The sequence below is a fragment of the Dermacentor albipictus genome, chromosome 10 (assembly GCF_038994185.2).
Source record: "Dermacentor albipictus isolate Rhodes 1998 colony chromosome 10, USDA_Dalb.pri_finalv2, whole genome shotgun sequence".
Classification (NCBI taxonomy): domain Eukaryota; kingdom Metazoa; phylum Arthropoda; class Arachnida; order Ixodida; family Ixodidae; genus Dermacentor; species Dermacentor albipictus.
The window spans coordinates 24,372,857-24,394,407 of record NC_091830.1 but is presented as its reverse complement, the minus strand read 5'-3'; the positions used below and the strand labels follow the sequence as shown (position 1 = coordinate 24,394,407).

The 21,551-nt window shown below is 46.8% G+C and overlaps 1 protein-coding gene across 2 annotated transcripts in view; it reads right to left on the bottom strand.

Annotated features, from left to right (window-relative positions):
* LOC135905011 (triokinase/FMN cyclase-like) overlaps positions 1-20,706 on the bottom strand; it is a 45,771-nt gene extending 25,065 nt beyond the window's left edge. The window contains exons 1-5 of one of the 2 annotated variants that reach the window (XM_070526627.1): positions 20,553-20,706; positions 11,488-11,769; positions 8,748-8,858; positions 5,867-6,084; positions 1,007-1,085 (exon numbers count right to left, since the gene is read on the bottom strand). In XM_070526627.1, the coding sequence (XP_070382728.1) occupies positions 1,007-1,085; positions 5,867-6,084; positions 8,748-8,858; positions 11,488-11,722 (643 nt within the window). In that variant the 5' untranslated portion in view covers positions 11,723-11,769; positions 20,553-20,706. Of the gene's footprint in view, positions 1-1,006; positions 1,086-5,866; positions 6,085-8,747; positions 8,859-11,487; positions 12,132-20,552 lie in introns of those variants that run through there. The other variant, XM_070526628.1, reaches the window with a different exon arrangement.
* Positions 20,707-21,551: the final 845 nt, after the last annotated feature.

The following is a 21,551-nucleotide window of genomic DNA, read 5'->3' as shown; positions in this document are numbered from 1 at the left end:
TCCATTTGCTCCTTTCCGTGACATCACTGCGTAGGCGAGCTTCTTTCAATATAGGCGTCTCTTAGGAACTACGTTTTGTAGCGTGGAGGAGGAGTAAATTTTAATGGAGAGAAAGGAGGAGAGGTCGGCCTGGAGAGCGTGTCTCTAGCCTGCTACTCCTCACTGGGGAATGGGGAAGTGGGAAATACAGGGAAAGGTAGGTGGCGGATGATTATGATATGGTACAATGAGATACTATATACACGTTGTCCAATATGCGGATGCGCACTGGAGACGCAATACACTAAGACTAATCTTGTCCATACAAACAGTAATCTTGCCACAAAAGGTTTTTGCGCATTGTAGCGTGGAGATCCAGAAGGAAGATGCAGTGTGCTTTTGTGGGCGAAGCTTGTACTGACTTCTTAGGCTGTTACTGAATATATGGTGTCCTGTCTTTCGAGAACCTTAGGTATATGTATACTGGGTGTCCCACGTATAACTTGAAACCAAAAATATTAAGATATGCAAGTGTCACGTAGCTGGACGAAACCCAGGTAACGCTGTTTGCCGTCGCTTGGAGATTGTATTTCACCTAATTGCATAATTATAGTTATTCTTTAATCGACTCATCAAATATCATATTCAAACAAAAGTGTTAGTGAGAAAAGTGTAGACCATCCTGAAAAATATCCAGCTTTCTGTTGCTCAATACGTGCTAAAGTTTTTTGAAGCCTGAAACGGACCGCCTGCGAAATACGACAAAGTGCCGCGTGACTAGTTTAGCGGCACTTCTATTTTAGTCTTTAGTCTCGGCCAAAGTATCCATTAAAGTCGCTGCGAGACAATCGACTTCCTCTTTCATTGAAAGGAAATGAAAACAATTAAAATAAAATTAATTATTAATAGATTCTCTGGTATATGGTGGATCCGGTTGACTCAGTACAAAAGCACACGTGGAAATCTCCGAAAGAGGCTTTTGCAGCAAACTTAATCAGGCTTATGACGATCACGATGACGCACTCACCCATATTCTCCTTCTTGGCTTCGACGAACGCCTTGATCTCATCGAGGCCCTTCTGATCTTCGGCCATAGCGCCCGCAATCTGCGATGCCAGATAAGGATAAGAGGTAGCTAGGCGAGGTGCTGGTGTAGATATTGGCTGGCTTTGTTAGACTTGTTAGCGTAGTAGAAACATACTATAGTGTAAAGGGCATTATACAGGAGATAATTAACGTAAAGAGCACTGGTGGCAAAAGAAATATGTAGTAAAGCATGGACTGATTGTTGTCTGATCTATTGTCATCCAGAAAGAAAGCTTCCTTCTCAAGAAAACAGTGACGAAAGCTGGCTCGCATCACTTTACAGAAAAACGACTTTTTATGCGTCGAAGGACAAAAGTAACTGCAATACCGATGCATTTTTCACGCGCTTTCGAAATGCTCTTCTCGGAACTGGTGTCCTCAGAATTCGTTCCTGGGGAATATGCCTTGCAACCTCACCGACGGATCAGCCCATGAAATAGTTAACCTACGAGTTTATTAGTAAAATTTGATCTGTTGATTAAATGTACTTATTAGATTTCTTGTGCAAGTGATGTCCGCATCTTAATGCAAGGAGGGCGGAAGACACAGTAATCAAAGCTTCCCGCAATAGTTGAACGGCGTGGTTTCTTAGAGACGTGCTCGAAGAGATCCTGAGCCCGTTTCCAGCCGCAGCGGCCGCAAGCACGCGTTTTTTCGCGGCATCTGCGACAGAACTCCGTCCCGAAATGCTGCATATTTTCGCGGCGACTCAGCATCTGACAAACGGAAGCTGACGAGCTGATGTGTCAGCGGCGCTGCGCGCTCGCCCGCCGGTGGCGGTCGCTGCGTCCCAGCATGGTATCCGAGATCCTGTTCCGCGCGCGCGCCGTCGCCAATCTCGGAGGCCGCGGTTCGCAGAGGCTCGGAAGTGCGAAGCGCGCGAAACAACCAGTTAAGCCTCACCCGGTGGCAGCGCGACGCCGCTCACGGCAGCGTTTCGCGCGTCGCATAATCGTGAAACGAGTATAAGCTTATGTCACGGAGCAAGAAACATTTAGGAGTGGAAACTCCGCTGTTTGCGGCGACCAGAAAAAGTCGCAAGCCCGCGGAGCCGTTATCGTGCCGGCGGCGCCTGGCGACCTGGAAAGAAATTACCGCCGTTGAGAGCGCGCCGGAGCCGCCTGCCCTAAAGCCCCTTGATAATTTGAAAGTAGCGACACTCTCCTCCACTCCCGCGCTTTCCTCCTCGATTCTCCTCGCCCGCCGGCTGTGCGCGCTGCGCACGGCACGCTTCGCAGGCCATCGCGCGCTCGCCAGCCCGATGCATTAGCTGGCACCCGTGATCGCACCTAACTTCGGGATTTTTTTCTCGCTCTATTATTAAACGAAAGCACTAGAAAGGGATGCAGTGTGCTTGACTCTACCATGACCCACATTTATCACCTTCTCGTTTGAACAATGAGAGCGCTAAACGTGCGCGTTTGCGGCATGAATTAACAATCGCAGCGTACTGTATATAGCCCACATTGGCTTTGATATCTTTATACTGGTCACTTCAACAGGGCAGAGCTTTAATTAGCACAGTATTTAATTTAAATTTGTACATTCTTTAATATTTTTCGACGCAGTTGCGCTCCGTTAAATCCAATTTCAACTAGCGCTGCATTTTCGCGGAAGTACTTTTTATGACACTATCTTTTTGCAGTCGAGCCAGGCAGAGATTGCGGTAATTTAGTTGGACGTCATTGCGTGCGTGAAGCTTCAGAAGCAGGGCAGTGGCCGCAAAAATGATGCGAAATTTGCTTTAACGTGATTATGGATTTTTTAGGGGGGGGGCATGGGGGGGGGGGGTTCTGTCCTAAAAGGCTTGGGGCCTCGGTGTAATGCATATGCCGCGCATTTAATACCTGGGCTATAGAAATTTCATTCCTGCTTGAAAGAGAACAATTTTTTTTCTAGTTTTTCGTGCTCTCAAGAGAGATATATTTTTATTGACTACTGTAGAAGTGAGCGTAGCCAAGGGTTGGCTTGAAATTTATGAATGATTGCTGACGGCAACGGACGACTAGATTAAGAGATGGGAAGGTGGTGCTGTCTTTGTGACTTATTCAGTGTAGCCCATTGAATGCATTCAATTAGTGCCTCAGACGCCCGTGGTGATGCAATATTCAGCGCTGTAAAGGACGATAAGAAAGGATTTAGCCATTCTGTGGCTGGGTCGGTTTCAAGGAAACAATTCGTACTATTTTAGAAACAGAGCTTAAGAATCTGACGTTATTTTGATAGCATAACTAAATATAAATTGTAAAGATTGCACCTATGGCGAATGAAAGTCAGCCTTAAAAGGCATATCTGCTGACTCGCTCCTCCCGTGCCGCTAGACCTCGGTATCGCGGTAGACTTTCACAGTCGCGGCGGTCAGACGAAGGCCTTCAACGCTCTAAAGATCCATAGCAGGCAAGAAGATGCTCAAAGCTTATTTGCGCGAAGTTTTGGTCCTCCTTTGCACATTATTCTTCCAATCTGTGGCATTAATGACTCTTCCAGATGTCATTCCTTTTGCAATTTGCCAATAAAGCTGTTTCGTAAGAGCTGGAAAAGCTGCCAGCCGCAGCCATTACCATAGATCTGAGAGGGGGGCAGGGTTTTGCCAGTTTTTTCAGCTACTTACTGAAAACATCGCGCCACCCCAACACAAATTTCAGACGCAGAGTACAGGTCTGGAGCATAGAATACACAGCCGCTGTGACACACCAGCACATATCTGGTCAGACGCAATTTTTATTGCAGGTGACTCTTGAAACGTTACACGGAAAACGCACAAAACATCCAGGATAGCACACACTCAGTATCGAAATGTAGCTGCAATGTTATGCAATATTGTTAAGAAAACCCGTGCTAGCAAAATATACTCGCACAGAAAAATTCACAAAACGCTATAAAGTTAATTCCAATGCACCTCAGGGAGACTTTCGCTTGAATCAATTTTTAAAGCGTAGCTAATACTCGGCTGCGTAATTTATTAAGGCCCACTCGAACAGACGCGTGATAAAGAAGGGTTTCAGGGTTTTTAGTGATCAAATAAACCAAACTGATAAGCCTAAATTAATATTTGAGGTCATGTGTACGCGCGCTAAGAAACTTCTAACGCTGCCGTATATAGTGCCCAACGGCATTGTTTTTTTCGACCCCACCAAAGCTCTTGGGCACACGGGAGATAGTCTGCCTTACACGCTACGAAAATCGACATGCTTCCTATTCTGCGCCACCGTTAGAAGCACGTGTATATACTGGAAAAAAAAATACGTACGCCATGGAAACATTTTAGCGGGAAACCCACACCGAGACTCGGAAATTAAGGCGCAACACACAGCAATGCCATCAAGTGGAAATGATAACATTCGAAACGACACACAATGACGAGCGAATTAAGCAAGATTGTCAGCCTCTTGACGAGCTCGCAAGAAGTTTCAAGTATACAGACTAGTTTATGTACCAATCAATGCACAGTACCTCGCAGAGGACGGTGTGATTCGTCGGAGTGAACTCCTTACGTCCGATGTTGTGAATCCACTTTTTTCTGCGACTGATGTCGTTCTTCCCTCGAGGAATCGTGAAAAGCGTGAAGCCATTTTCACGCCGGCTTGTGCACTGAAATGCGCAGCAGCCCGGCATAACGCGGTGCGAAATGCAGAGAGAGAGAGAAAACTTTTATTTTTGCGCCAGCGTCCGGCGCTCACGAAATGCAGAGTTCGAATTAGATGAATAATACCCGTGTCACACGGGCACATTTGGAAGGCCTTCCAGTCGACGGCCTTCGAAACGCCAGAACTCTATCGACTCAAAGGAGTTGTCGCGCTGCTACACGGCACTTTTGAAAGGCCGTTGAGTGGTTCCGGCGTTTCTCGCCAAATTGTGTGGCGTTGCGTATCTTTATTTTCGTTTTCATGTCATAAAAAGTTAAACAACTATAAAACCACCTAAAAGCACTATAATTTCTTTTATGTTTGTTTATACATTAAAATAATTGTTTATACATTGCCTTACATATATGTTTAGTTTTTAAGTTGTTGAATAGCGAAACTGCGGCAACGTTTGCGTCGCTGCACGTCGCTGTTGTCGAGAGTGTGTGTAGTTCGCGCATATCAAGTGGCAAAAATACTTTATTGAATAATTGATAACACTCATATATAGTATTTTTAGAGCATTTTGGTTTGATTTGTTCTTTATAACCGTGAGTTGGAGCACACTGTGAACGAGAGGGCATGTTCGCGCTGTTTCCGTTTCCGTTGCTCAAAGGCCATCGAGATTTCGATAGAGTTGTAAGGTGCTCCGTTGACTCGATAGACTATTGACTCGGCGGCCGTCGAAACCGCCCGTGTAGCAGCTCGAACTTGACCTTTGAGTCAACTGACTATCGGTTGGAAGGCCTTCCAAACGCCCGTGTGACACGGGTATAAAGCTCGACCCGCGACAGAGGAACACGGCCTGCCCATGGCGCTGAAGAAAAACAACAACACAAGCAAAGCGACGCTTTCGCGCGCGTTTCCAAGGCGACGGCTGGGGCAGGCCGCAGCGGCCAATCATCGGTCAGAAAAGCGCTGAGTGGAGAGGCGGGCGAGGAGGATGTGCGAGGGTTGGCGGCGCGGCGGCAAAGTTCACAGAATGGCGCTACTTTCAAATTATCAAGGGGCTTTAGCCTGCCCGAGCGCTGCATTTTTTTTTTCGCTGCGGCTTCTACGACGCGCCGCATGGCGCCGCCACTGTATACGGCCCCGTCGGCGCATACAACAATTGTGACCTTATCTGGTCGCCCGCGCTCGCTCGCGCTGACCGGAGTTTCACCTCCTAAATGTCTTACTCCGTGGCTTATGTGTAGGAGGGTTCCTCTTGCCTTCATCATGAACACCGAGCCGCACAGGCCTCGCCGGCCGGTGGACGGGTGGGTGTGCGCGAGCGCGGTGTCCTCGCCGATGAGCACCATCTCGGCGCGGATGCCCTCCGTCACGGCCTTTTCCATGGCGATGCCGAAGGTCAGCCGGTCGCCCGTGTAGTTGCACACGAACACCAGCACGCCGGCTGCGCAGTGCACGTGCGGAGGGGGAGGGGAGGGGTGGAGATATGCACGGGGCGTTTCGCGTAACTTGAACCATGGATTTAAAAAAGAAAACCTGGTTAACCTCAGCTGAATGAAGCCAAATACACGTGGTTTGCCGTCATGTGGAACTCCTTAGTGTTTCTTTTTACAGCTCGCTGAATTAGTTAATCAACTAAGACCAATTACGCGAAATTCTTAATATTCCCTTTAGAGCCAGGTGCGTTCCGTTGCGTTGTAGAGGGAATTCAGAAACGACCGATTCGATTTTCAATTTCAAAGAAAGCCCGTGGAATTTGGAATGAAGCCACGTGACTGCGCTCATGCGCTATCGTATTGCAGCGCCCTCAGTCGCGGTTTGTGCGAAAGAACCTGTGCGCGCGGACCGTGGCGAAGTGAGCGGCCGAGGCTCTAGTCATCGGCTTCGCATTGCGTCACGGTCTTTGAAGGGCGGCAAGCGGAAAGTGAAGCACCGTCATCCCTGATAAGCGATGGTCTCGAAGCAACGTTGAGAGCGCTCCAATACGATAGCGCATGAGCGCAGTCACGTGGTTTTGTTTCGTATTTCGCGGGCTTTCTTTAAACGCGGAAAAAAATCACCACGCCGCATGTATACGGTGCTACGAAAAAATTTAATAGGTCGTTTCTGAGCACCCTCTACAACGTTACGAAACGCGCTCGAATCTAAAGTGAACATTAAAAAATGAATAATTGACCTCAGTTAATTAACTAATTAGGCGGAATATAAAGAAAATACTCTAAGGAGTGCCACATGACTGCAAACCATATGCCGTTAGTTTCATTCAGCTGCGGTTCATTCATTCATTCAAATAACTTTATTCAGTGCCCTGCGATTTGGTGGGGTGGACCTGGACACCGCCTAGGTTTCGGCCAAGGGTTGTTGGCCCTTGGCGGCTTCCTCGGCTCGCTGGACGGCCTAGAGTTCCGGTTAACTACTTTTTTAAAACCCTTGGTTCAATTTACGTGAAACACCCTGTATAATGGAAACACTGTATAACGGAAGCACTTTACCATCAAGCGACAAACGTCCAGCGCTATGTGGCAGCGGTATACGTTTTGTGACACCAAAAAACTTCGTGGCACGCTTACTACACTTCAGTTTGCCACTAAAAAGTATTTTTGTCCTTTAGTCAAGCTTGTAAGTATGTAATCGTTCTCAATCTCTCTAATATGGGAAACAAAGCTCGCGCGTCAAGCTAGTGTATTCTTGCGTAGGAGTAAAATATATTTATCAACTTTTTTGTTTTGTGCGCCTAGCGAAAGTCGAGGTTGCGGGTGTGTTCGCGAGATGACGCAACCAGCACTGCTACAGCCACTACCTCCTGATATCCGGCATTCCTTTACTAAGCTGTGACAACCCCTATATGGGCCACCAAAACTTTTGATTTTATGGCCCACATAACGGCCTCGCGCGAGACAGAACAGTAAGCGGAAACGCTGCTTCGTACACGTAAACAAATGCGGTTCAAATTATTTGCGTGTTTTTTTTTTTTTTGCCATGGACGTCACGGTTTTTACTGCGCACTGGCACGAGGATTGCATGCGCTCCAAGCAGCATAGTACTGAAGTACTAAAGCGCCAAACAGACGACACAAGAAGAGACAGTTGTCGTCTGTTTGGTGCTTTATTACTTCAGTAACACGCATCAACTAGCCCAACAAGAAGTTCTGCTTGAAGTAGCTAGTATCGGTGGTTGGTCTCCTGTTGTCAAAGAGTTGGCAAAATCTCTCATAGTTTTCTGTTTTGTTATTGCGTTCTTTCAGATGTTGTTTTGCGTTTTTTCCTATTTAAGATGCAAGGCAAGCTATAGCCCAACATTCAGTATTTCTTAGGTTCAGATGCACATGTCACGAGTAAGTGATACTTAAAAACAGAATGTTGCGTTTCTACTGTTCAGAAAGGAGCAATAAGCGACACGATTGGCATACTCGCAACCTGCAGCGTTGAAGTTAGGAAAATGTTCATTGACACTGTTCCAGGTAAATTCAGTAAAGTTACAACAAACCTTCCGTTAAATACGTTGATACCCGTGAGCAATATTGAGAAGAGAACCTCATCGTTTAAGTATATTTTTTCAAGAAACTATTAAGGAACACCTTATTCGTAGGCATTTCACGTGCCCACCACAAATACGAGTGGTACATTGACTAGCATTATGAAGTTAGCCGTTTGCCCTGTACCATGCGTGGTTACAACACGTGCCAAACAGCCTACTTGAGCATTCTTTTGCACTATTGAGGAGCAATTGCATATACGAACGCGAGACGAGACGCGGTTGATGTTCGTACCACAAGAGCAAATTATTAAAAAAAAGCTGGTGCAACATTGCAGTCGTCAGTGGCGTAGCAACGGGGGGGGGGGGGGGAGGGTTGCACGGGGCCAGTAGGGGGGGGGGGGGTGTCATATACGACTGAAGACATCGGAAAATTGTCGACATCCTCGCCTTCCTCGACTACACCCGGGGGGGGGGGGGCAGGTGGCAGAAGAGCTAGGAGCCCCTGGTGCCAGACGACCTAGCTACGCCACTGGCAGTCGTCACAGTAGATATCAGTTAAACCACCAATCAAACATGCATGCCTTTCAATCTTTATCGTTTCTTCAACTGCGAGTTTTCAGTACCTCTCACCTTTGTTCTTGGTTCCCACTGTCCTAATGGTGCTCAGGATGTGATCCGAGAACGGAGACGTGTAGACGGGCCCCGCTACCACGGCCGTCAACAAGCCCTGCCCGATGAAGCCTGCACAAGCGAACTTCAGTATAGCATGCGACGCCCGAGCAGTACCATTCGCGGCCAGAAGAGTGCAGTAAAACGTCGCCAGAGCGACTTTAGCGCCGAAATTGCGTGCTGCGGAGACACTTCCTTTTCATAAGCTCTACGGACAGCGCGAGAAAGAGAAACGAGATCTTGAATTTGAGGAGATCGCCGAAAGTGATATAGCGCAAATTTATGTAATGCAGGCGATCTGCGAAATCGGTGCAAGCAGGCTTTCGCGAATGCTTTTGGCCCTCTGCAACCAAGATGGTGGAACTCCCGGTAGCAGCACGTTGAACTAGAACACTACAACTATTATCGTGCTCCATTCTACGCTATAGTATAGCAATGTTACCAGCTGAGAGAGGCGCCTTGAAAGCTCGAATGGTTATGAGAAACGGAGGTATAGCACGGATGGTGGCACCATACCGAAATGCTGAGGCCGCAGTTCCGATTATAGCTCGAGGTCCGCTGTCAACGAGACGTGTGGAGTCGTGACCGAGGGCCAGTCGGCCTACAGCCTGACGTCGACTGGCGCTCGGTCTTGTAAAAGCGCAGCCTTAAACACTTTTCCTTCAATGTGTACTGTAGGAGTGTGGTAATTCATGGCTCATTGAAGTTCAATTCTTCGACCGTACTAAGAGAAACCTCACTCATAGATCGACCAGATAGTTGCGCTCATTTGGCCTTTCCGCAGCTTTCTTTTTCTTTTAAATGAAAACACAACGACTGTACGCCCAATGAAATAACGTTTGCCGTTATATAAGCGAACGAAACTGCGTATTTCGTAAGATTCATTTCATTTTCCATCCTTCTTATCAACGGCGCTTACTGGCCGACTCCAGTGTTGACGGCGCCGTCCGAGCCCAACGAGGAAAGGGCAAGAAATGCAGGAAAACGAAGTTGACTGTTACATATAAAAGTCATTGACTTAGCTGTGCCTGGCTCCTTGCCGGTCGTTGCTCCACCTGACGCGAGCCGCCGCTCAGCATATGGCTTTGGCTACCGGCATTAGGCTTAGCAAATGAGGCCTAACGGCATTCCGCACAACGCAAGGTACTAAGGGAAGGGAAACTTCAAAGGAAGAGGAATTGTGAACAAGGCTTCCGTGAGCGAGCCGAAAAGTAAATAACTCTTTTAAGCCATTTTTGGTCGGTGTCCAGACCTCTTCCTTTGAAGTATGCATCATCCCGACCAGACGGGCTTCCGTCATACTCTCAACTTCATCTAAGGAAAGGGAAGCGTAGCAGGGGCCGGCAGAAAGTTAGGTGGGCGGATGAGAATAAGGAGTTTGCAGGGACGACATAGCCACAATTAGTACATGACCGGGGTTGTTGGAGAAGTATGGGAGAGGCCTTTGCCCTGCAGTGGGCGTAACCAGACTGATGATGATGATGATGAAGGTAAATCTATACGGAGGCAAAGCGCACACTAGTAAGAGCGCTCCTGAAAAAAAGTCCCACATTCTCATCCGCGTTTGTTAGTGCTACGGAAGAGTAAACATAAACCGCCTATTTAAAACAGCAACATTAGGTAAACCACACCGTGCACGGAGTATAGGGACTGACAACCAATTTTCATGATACCTATTTTTTTAATCCAATGGAAAACATACCGGTCAAAGTAATCATGAAGTGGTAACGCGGAAAGTGCATATTTTTTGAAGTGTTAAAGTATTTCTGCGATAATGGCGTGATTTTGTGGTTTTCTGTCCAACTGCTTTGGTATATAGCCAGTCAAAGCGAAACCAATTGGATCGAAAACGAAATGACGCTTTCACACGTGATATTCAGTGTGTTGTCGAAGCCATACGCGCGATTTTGATTTCCGAAGCATAGAATAAAGGGCGTGTCTAATAATACGGCTACTGCAATTTTAAGCAATAATTATGTACTTAACAACCGACATATGTACAGTAATCTTATAGGCTACATCCGAAGTACCAAGATTTCACCGCCAGGCCTCGCCACATACTGGTTTTTGAGACTTTCTTTGCCCAATTAAAGTTATCAGTCTTACTTAAATAGCTGACAGCGTACTGATTCTATCCCTGTAAATCATGGTCATATCATTTCCACCAACGTTTCACAACACATTCGGGCCAATTGTCTTGTAAAAGCGCAGCCAATTGTCAGTCCCTTCAAAATTGACTTTCAGCCGCTTTTCTCTTCCGCATTAGGGAAAATGCGAAACTGTCGCGCGTAGAAGCTAAGCCAATTCAAATCTGTTCCGAGAGTTCCGAGTCAGACTGCCGCTGCGCTGTCAGACTGCCGGACTACCTGGCGCAGTAACACGAGTGCATAAGCTCCGCCCCTCTATATCTTTCCCTTCATGACGCCAGAATGTTGCCCGCGAGTATAATAAATTATTTAGGACGCAGTTGCGCTAGTACTTTCTGTAGGCTTTCATTTTAATGCTTTCAAGACTACTAAGGCTTTAGAGAGATGTGTTACATTAACCCTATACGGAGCGGAGTGGGTTGACGTAAGCAGCAGTTTCCATAAGCAGATGCTACACGATACGATTGAGAGTTTTCGAACATTCATTTAACGAATAAAAGAAAGAAAAAGGAAAATTCGACAACGTGACGTCAGCACGCTCCACTCAGACTCACCGCTGAACCCAGGCTCGTGGCCCGAGCCGCCTCCGGACAGCAGCGCCACTTGTCCCCTGGCGGCCAGCTGCTCGTAGTCGTGCCGCACCAGGGCGCTGCATCCGCGGAGCACGCGGACGGCCGTGTTGACGGCCACGAAGCCCGCCAGGCTGTCGGCGACGCACGACTCCGGCGCGTTGATGAACTTGGGCCGAGCCGAACCCCGGACGTCGCCCGCTTCGCCTTTCCCGGACATGGTCGTGCGTCGCTGCGCGCCCCCTAGGTGATGCCGTCGATGCCTCCCTGCAGAGAAGACGGCGCCGTTCGAACGAAGGAACCACGAGCCGGCATCGAGACGATGACGGTGGCGTTTGATAGCGACTGTACGACGATGGTGATGCCGGCCCCGCAATGCCTAAACACAGTTCCACACTCATGAAAATTAGGTCAACTTGTTCCCCTTTGTTTATGGCCATGGAGAGAACATTTGTAAAAAACAATGAAATATTATTTGAGTAAATATTTAATTAGTGTAGTAACTCGGTGATGCCGTCGATCGAGATGCTTCCCTGCAGAGAAGACGAAGACGTTTGAACAGGGGAATCATGAATCGGCATCGAGCTGATGACGATGGTGTTCGATCATGATGACTCTACGACGACAAGGATATCAGCCCTGCGATGCCTAAACACAGTTTCCACACTTATAAAAATTAGGTAAGCTTGTTCCCCTTTGTCTGTGGCCATGGAAAGAACATTTATAAAAAAACAATGAAATATTATTTGAGGAAATATTTAATTCGTGTAGTAATTAATTTGCAATTGGGCTTTCTAACCTATCCACAACTGAAACTTGGCTCTGAGCTCATCAAAAACGCTATGAATCAGGTTTTTCATGCCTAAATACAAATTTCGACATACGAAACTCAGCATAAATGATACGTTTAGCAGTGGTACCTACCCTCTCAAAGGTTTCTCTTTTTTTTTTGTGACCCATCGTCCAGCTGCTTTGATAAAGGTATCAGTGCAATTATTTCAAGAATGACAGTAATATTATTATTGATACATATAAGAAATAAAGGAGAGTACCGACATACCCTTGGTTGAGCGGTCAGCCACGATAAAAAACAACAAAAGTACGTGAAAGGAAAGAAGGGGCATATAGACGAAATAACAATAAGACTTCATGGGCAGGCCAAAGCTGTCGCGGTGGGATTTGCACAGCCGTTTTCCTCGGGTAAGAGAAACGACGACAGTCCATGGTAAGTATTTATTGATTGATCCTAATCCATTACGGAAGCGATGCGATGGCGAAATAGCTAGACCAGATTTATGCCAGCGTCCAGACGACGATGACGACGACGATGATATTTATGTTCAAACTGGTGTGTACCCGTAACTATAGAGTTTCTCACTGTAACACCTAGAGGGAAATCTGGTGCCACCGTCTATGGGAGTTTCTTAAGGGGCGCTGTGCTGTCATGGGAATGACGGTATATGTGCCGGCGAGGCTTTTGTTGGCTGGTGTTGTAAGAGGCTTCGTCTAAAACGTATATATGGCTATACAAATAACACGTTCTTAAAGTAAAATCTTCATAAAATGTTTCCATTAACGGAAATTGCATCTTTACTCACCTAAAATGCATGATGAAGGAAAAATAAGCAAGAACAGACGACAAATTGTTCTGAAGCTAGCATAAGCGCGACATCTGGAGCCTTTCATCGTGGTGAACAAGAGACCCGTTCAGCAGCCGAAACGTCTTCTAAGCACTCAAATCGTGCGCACAGGTTTTGTCGGCGGTCTCTCGGTCTGTCCTGAATTTGCTCCCCGACACGAAGAGATGTCGTCCATATATATAGTTAGTCGATTTCGAGGCCAAATGATCTCGGTTTTCTTTAACAGCCTGTCGACTTTCCAGCAGCCTCTCGTAATGTTATCTCTGGCAGTCAAGACAGTATGCTACGTGCCTGCTGCACTCTTCTGCAGAACAAACTGCGTTTTGAGATAAATACAGGCGCTTGAGATAAGATAAAGCAGTCGAGATGGCGGTGCAGTACCTCAGTACGCGCGCGCAAAAAGTTGGAGAGCCAGTATAGCGTTAGACTGTAAATAAGCTGTATTAAGTCTAGCTCCTGAATGAGGAACACTCGAAAAAAAAAATACCAAGTTTTCTTGACCACAAAAGTGAAAACAATGAAACACAGTAACCATATTTACTGTATCTTCTTTCTTTCTTTCTTTTTTTATTCATCATAGCTTACAGGCTCCTATACGAAGCATTGAGTACGGGGGGGAGGGCTTCACACGATAAAAGATTAAACGGTTACGCAAGCACACTAACATAAATAATTATCTGCGAAGTAGTATTGCACTAGTGACGAAAACGTTTTCGAAAACTAAAAAAAAAATGTTAACCTTTACTTCCAACACTTCCTTGTTAGAAAAAGCCCACAAACGTTACTGGAATCACGACGCAATACATTAATAATAAAACCAAGCGGATATTACTTGCACGAAACACTGAAGCAATCAATTCAGTAATTAAAGTAACAAAAGAAAAAGAACAGTGTGCTCTGCACTGTGCGGTGAAGCCTTCTTACTAGAGATTGATGCTGACTACTTAACCACATATTAAATTACGCGTACCGCATCTATTGTTTATATTGCAGTCGTTTTATTATATAGGCACTTACCCGTTATTGTATGCTTATTACTAAATAAAAAAAAGTTCACTCTAGCAAGCGGCGCTGTCTTCTCGGCAACGAGTGGAACAGCAGAACCGTGGTGAACTGTGGTGTGCGTCCCTCATTGCATGACTGCGCGCACGAGCACTTTTGTGGGCGTGCGAGCTTGAAATGTGCACCTGTGGTCTCTCTTTGAGATACAAATGGCCATCCACTAATCGTGCCGTAAATGGGTACTATGGCACGTATATCCTGGCACTTCGCCCCAATGGCACCATTGAACCGCTATCGCATTTAGCTATCGCTGTCTCCATAATGTCTCCAGCGTATAAACGCAGTCGCAACTGCAGATCATCGAAAAATTCCGAGAAAGAAATTGTTCCACGACGTTTTCGGCGTTGCCACTGTTAAGATTGCGCATTCTTACACACCGTGAGCTTTGCGTTGCGGTAAGGAAACCGGTGCCATAAATTTAATTGTCGGTCTCTTTAAGCGTGAGTACACTTCCAAGCTTTCTTTCTTTAATTTTACCTCTCTTCTTGGGCCCTAATAGTTTGTATAACAACTGCACCCATTCAACTGCAGGCTGAATAGAGTCTGGGTATCTGTGTGCTGGCTGCTTGGGTCACGGGTGAGCACGTGATCATGATGCTTCTGGCAGCAGTGATAACCTGTGGCATTACATGGTGCACAGGAGCCGCCGTGGTTGCTCAGTGGCTATGGTGTTGGGCTGCTGAGCACCAGGTCACGGGACCGAATTCCGGCCACGGCGGCCGCATTTCGATGGAGGCGAAATGCGAAAACGCCCGTGTACTTAGATTTAGGTGCACGTTAAAGAACCCCAGGTGGAGCAAAATTTGCGGAGTCCTCCACTACGGCGTGCCTCGTAATCAGAAAATGGTTTTGCCACGTTAAACCCCATAATTTTTTTTAATGGTGCACAGGAACAATCGGGAATTGTGTTGGGAACAGCGCGAGGAACGAGAACTGAGACACGCGTGGCACGAGCGCTGGCTATCAATAATAATATTTTGGGTTTTACGTGCCAAAACCACTTTCTGATTATGAGGCACGCCGTAGTGGAGGACTCGGGAAATTTTGACCACCTGGGGTTCTTTAACGTGCACCTAAATCTAAGCACACGGGTGTTTTCGCATTTCGCCCCCATCGAAATGCGGCCGCCGTGGCCGGGATTCGATCCCGCGACCTCGTGCTCAGCAGCCCAACACCATAGCCACTGAGCAACCACGGCGGGTCGCTGGCTATCAACTGGGCTCTATTGGACGAACGGGAGAGAGAGAGAGAGAAACCTTTATTAAGACCATCAAGGTGGTTGCTCTTGAGGTCGAGTGGGTGGTGTCCTCATTCCAGGACTCCACTGGCCATGGCTGCTCGACGTACTTGCTGGACGAGAGCTTCTTGTCCCGCCAGTGTATCGCCGGTCAGCTGTACCTCCCACCGTTCAAATGACGTACTAGGAGTCTTTAAGTGTTGAGGTTTGCCCTCGCACCCCCACGAGATGTGAAAGAGTGTAGGGCGTGTGTCGCCGCACCAGGGCCAGATGCCGCGATATGTGCGTGGGAACATTTTACTGTATCTGTGTAGGTTTGGAAATGTGTTGGTCTGTATAAGTCGGAGAGCTACGGCATCTGCAGTGGACGAACGGGAAAATGTACTAGAAAAAAAAAGACGGCAAGCAAGGAACAATAGGCAACGTCACAAAAAGAAAAACGAAACAATTACGGCTGCGGGTTTATCAGGCACGCACTTAAAGAGGCAGGAGTTATGACCGCCCTGCAACTATCACACGGGCATTCAGGCGCTGGTAGACAAATGCAAAAAAAACAACAAAGATTAAGACAACGCTTGTAAGCAGTTTGCATGCGTTGTAACTTCATTAATGGCATGGATGGGATCCATTGAAGAATACCCCCTTCTTGAAGCCAGCCTTGGTTAAGCGAATGAATTCTGGGGTATTGGGTGCCAAAAACCACGATTTCATTACGAGAAACGCCGTAGTGAGGGACTCCGGATTAATTGGGACCACCAGAGTATCAATAAAAACTTCATCATCAGCCTGGTTACGCCCACTGCAGGGCAAAGGCCTCTCCCATACTTCTCCAACAACCCCGGTCATGTACTAATTGTGGCCATGCCGTCCCGGCAAACTTCTTAATCTCATCCGCTCACCTAACCTTCTGCCGCCCCCTGCTGCGCTTCCCTTCCCTTGGGATCCAGTCCGTATACAGCCCTTAATGACCATCGGTTATCCTCCCTCCTCATTACATGTCCTGCCCATGCCCATTTCTTTTTCTTGATATCAACTAAGATGTCATTAACTCGCGTTTGTTCCCTCACCCAATCTGCTCTTTTCTTATCCCTTAACGTTACACCTATCATTCTCCTTTCCATAGCTCGTTGCGTCGTCCTCAATTTGAGTAGAACCCTTTTCGTAAGCCTCCAGGTTTCTGCCCCGTAGGTGAGTACTGGTAAGATACAGCTATTATACACTTTTCTCTTGAGGGATGATGGCAACCTGCTGTTCATGATCTGAGAATGCCTGCCAAACGCACCCCAGCCCATTCTTATTCTTCTGATTATTTCCGTCTCATGATTCGGATCCGCCGTCACTACCTGCCCTAAGTAGATGTATTCCCTTACCACTTCCAGTGCCTCGCTACCTATCGTAAACTGCTGTTCTCTTCCGAGACTGTTAAACATTACTTTAGTTTTCTGCAGATTAATTTTCAGACCCACCCTTCTGCTTTGCCTCTCCAAGTCAGTGAGCATGCATTGCAATTGGTCTCCTGAGTTACTAAGCAAGGCAATATCATCAGCGAATCGCAAATTGCTAAGGTATTCTCCAGCAACTTTTATCCCCAATTCTTCCCAATCTAGGTCTCTGAATACCTCCTGTAAACACGCTGTGAATAGCATTGGAGAGATCGTATCTCCCTGTCTGACGCCTTTCTTTATTGGGATTTTGTTGCTTTCTTTATGGAGGACTACGGTGGCTGTGGAGCCGCTATAGATATCTTTCAGTATTTTTACATACGCCTCGTCTACACCTTGATTCCGTAATGCCTCCATGACTGCTGAGGTTTCGACAAAATCAAACGCCTCCTCGTAATCGTAATAAAAACTTAGAGCGGTAAAACACGAAGGACGTAGAAAAACAAACACACCACACGCGCTCATCAGTTGCGAGTGAGCGCGCGTGTGTGTGTTTTTTTCTACGGCTTTCGTGTTTTTAGCGCGCCAAGTTTTTATTCACGTGCGTTATCAACTAGCCCGCCTATCCATTCACCAAATTATCTTTCACGTGCCCCCCAATGCATGATACACGGGCGTTTTTGCATTCCGTCCCCCATTGGAACGCAGCCGCCGCGGCCGGGATTCGATCGCGCGACCTCGTGCTTAGCAGCGCAACACCATAGCCGCTAAGCCACCGCGGTGGGTCTTGATTTATTGAATTCAAGGGTTGCCCCGATTCAGTTGGAAATTACATTGGTGAATGTTTTATGCAATACTGAATGCAATCTAATTGACCTATAAATATTCAAATCTTTGAAGTCTCACATTTTTAACGTCTCTGTTTCTGTAGCTTAGTACAGTGTTGGCACTCATCCAACTCTCTGGAATACTTAAAGTCGTTAGGCATCGCGTATAAAGGGTCGCAAACTTTTGAAGTATATTATTCCCTCCCCTTTTGATTAAATCGACTGTTTGATTAAATCGATGATTTCAAAATGTGCAATCTAAGAAATCGAACAGCACAAATTATTATATCTGTAAGTTGGAAATGTCCAATATTCCGTCACCGCAACTTTTTAAATGCGATAGCATTTATTTATCTGCTAACCACCAGGTTCAGGGCGTTCACTCACTCGTATACGCGTATTCCATTATTTCTATAGCTGGACATGTCAAACACTGGAGTACCGGATGGTGGACTAACGAGGCTTGCGTTGCAGCTACATCGAATAGGGTAATTAGAATACAGCGCTAGCTGCAGAGTTAAGAGGAAGCTTTAATAGCTCGGGTACACATTTCTAAATACATGTAAAAGGAGAATTCGTTTTCTCGGCAACAATTGAACCAAATTTTACGAAGTTTGTTGCATTTATAAGAGAAACTTACAATCTAGTGACCGTTGGTTTTCGAATTTTTCATTCAGGTTGTAAATTCTTTTATTAAAAATTGGCAAAACCCGAAAATTTTCAGGAAACGAGACTATCAAGTTTACAACCGTGTAACTAAGCAATGGTAAATGATATCACAATTCTCCGAATTGCATCTCGTAGTACATCCAAAGCGGACAAAATTGATATGTTACACAGGCATCTCAAGAAGTTTACTGACACCCGCCGTGGTTGCTCAGTGGCTATGGTGTTGGGCTGCTGAGCACGAGGTCGCGGGATCGAATCCCGGCCACGGCGGCCGCATTTAGATGGCGGCGAAATGCGAAAACACCCGTGTACTTAGATTAGGTGCACGTTAAAGATCCCCAGGTGGTCGAAATTTCCGGAGTCCTCCACTACGGCGTGCCTCATAATCAGAAAGTGGTTTTGGCACGTAAAACCCCATAATTTAATTAAGTTTACTGATGTGTAAATACATGTTTTGTAGAACATTTGTACACAACGTAACAAATTCACATAAGATAAAAATTGACATATAGAATTTGTCCGCTTTGAATGATCCAATGGATGCCGTGTACAGAACCGCAATATCTGTTCTTGATGCAGAGCTATTCGTTTATAAACTTCGTGCATTAATTTTTTTCGAACATGCGAATTCCTTAAAATTCTTTTAATAAAATTCAGGCCCTAAATCAGTATTACGCTTCCATCGCTCACTAGAACTTAACTTTATCTCTCAGATGCAACAAATTTAATTAAACTCGGTCCAGAGGTTATCTCCGAAAACCATTTCTGCGTTTTACATGTATTTGAATAGGCCGCGTCGCAGTTGGGCCCGAGCTAAAACTTCCTCGTATAAGACACACAAACTATACATGGACGTGAGCACAGGCGAGCACAGACGCGCTTCATTGTTTGCGGAGTTTGTCCGTCTTAATTCTGCAGCTCCGTATTTCGATTGGACTTACGAGATTTAGGCATCGTACTAGAAGGTAGGCACGGGGAAAATGATAACACGAACAAAACGCATATTTCGTTCCCTCATGCACTTGTGTTTTGCAGGCGTGCTTTAACACCGTGAGACATTCCTACCAACCTGATCAACATTCAGTCTGTCTCCACCCTATCGGTCGCGTAACGGTACGAACAGTTATTTACCTTTCAAGGTGCGCGACCTGCAACTCCAACGAGCATTTTTATTGCCCGATGGAGGGAGTTCAAGCGCCGTCAGAACTGCCTGCTTTATAGATCACCTTGTTGCACTAAAAGCCGCGTTGGCAGGCTCGAAAAAGACGCTTTCCCGTAGTGTGCATTACGGGTATTATTTCTCCACAAGGTCACGATGATGATGATGTTTGTTGGTGCCCCCCTTTGAAATGGTGCGTGGACAAATAGTCCCCTAGGCTGCTTGATTTGTTTCGGTTTTATTAGATGTATCGCTATCTAGCATTTTGCCATCCTCTCTCACGACATGCTACGATGTTTACCTACGCTTGCAATGCCTCCGGTTCTATGAATCTCTTATTATTTATCTCTCCTGCTGACCAATTAAACATTGCACCTTGAATCCCAATGCTTCTAGAAGGTGGACATACTCTCTAACGTGGTGGACACTCGCGCTTCTTAAAGGTTCGCACTCACGATGATGATGATGATGATGATGTCGTCAACCCTTTTATCGGCTGGACGTGGCAACCACGCCCAAGCCAAGCGAGGATGACGCTCTACTGCCTACCTGCTAAAGCAAAGCGAGCACAGGTAAGAGAAACGTTACGTTTTGGGCGAGTTGGTTGTACGTGGTTCTTCGGAGACTTTTACGCGCACAAGAACAGGACGTCGAACGAAGAAGGGACCTTCTTCGTTCGACGCCCTGTTCTTGTGCGCGCAAAAGTCTCCACAGGTAAGCGCACAGGTACCGTGAGCTTCTAACACCGAGACCGTGAGAGCATTGTGACGGTAAGCGCTGTCACGCTTACCGTAGCGCTTACCGTGAGAGCGCCCCCTTGCGTCGGCGAGAAGCTACGTCATACGGGAACGTGCCAGACGTGGTGCCAGACGATCGCGTTTTGCGGAAGCGCGCCGCCGCCGCCGCCGCTTCTCGCCGAGCTTCCGAGGCGCATTTGCCTCCCCGCTCGCGAAGATTCCGTATGCCATGTATCTGTGTGATACCCACTCCGAGCGAGAAACAGTCTTAATACTCGCTTTACGCATATCGCCACAAGCCAAATCGAAGCTAGCAATTAGCAGGCAGGAAACTCACGCGTTGTCAAGTCAGATGACGCCGGCCTCGCTAGCTGTTTCCTCGCGTGCTCGCGTATGTTGCGGCGCCGGCACAGTTATCTGAAAGGCCACGTGACGCTCACCAAGGTCATGGGCCCGTCGCGAGAGCGCTCGTACACCGCCGCACTCGTGAAGGAAAGACTGCGATGTTGCCCTTCGCCTGCTGTTATCCGAAGCCTCCGGGATGTGCGCAACAAAGCTTACGGTGTCATTGAGTAGATGGCGCCACATTGCCTTTTGCGCGCGCATTTAAGAACATTTAACTACTCAAAGGCGGTGGTCAGACCTGTAACGCAGAAGAGGGTGCTAAGAATCTGTGGGTCCGGAGAGGCCGCCAATGGAAACTCACCCTTGCAACGTTTAACCACGGCCGCTCGATGAAAACGCACAGGTTTTCATCGAGCAGTCCTGGTTTAACACCCGAACCCTCTTGAGTGAGGCTAGCTTAGCAGGACTCTTTGAGGAACTATCAGATATTGTTTGGGATGTCATCGGCTTTAGTGAGATAAGAACTGGTGAGGCTTATACATTGCTGAATAACGGATATTGTCCTCTGCTATAGAGGTATCCTAGATAAGGAGCAATACGGGGTAGGATTCCTAATCTATAAGGACATTGCAGGAAACATTGACGAATTCTACAGCATTAATGAGAGGGTAGCTGTAGTCGTAATCAAACTTAAGAGGCATAGATTAAAGGTAGCACAAGCCTACGCTCCAACATCCAGCTACGATGATGAGGAAGTAGATCAGTTTTATGAAGACGTTGAATTAGCGATGTGAAAAGTGCAAGCTCAGTATATTGTAGTAATGGGCGACTTCAATGCAAAAGTGGGGGGGAAAGAAGGCTGGTGAACAAGCAATTGGCAACTACGGCGTCGATTCTAGAAACGCTAGAGGAGAGATGTTTGTAGAATTCGCCGAAAGGAACAAGCTTCGAATAATGAACACCTTTTTCATGAAGCGTAGCAACAGAAAGT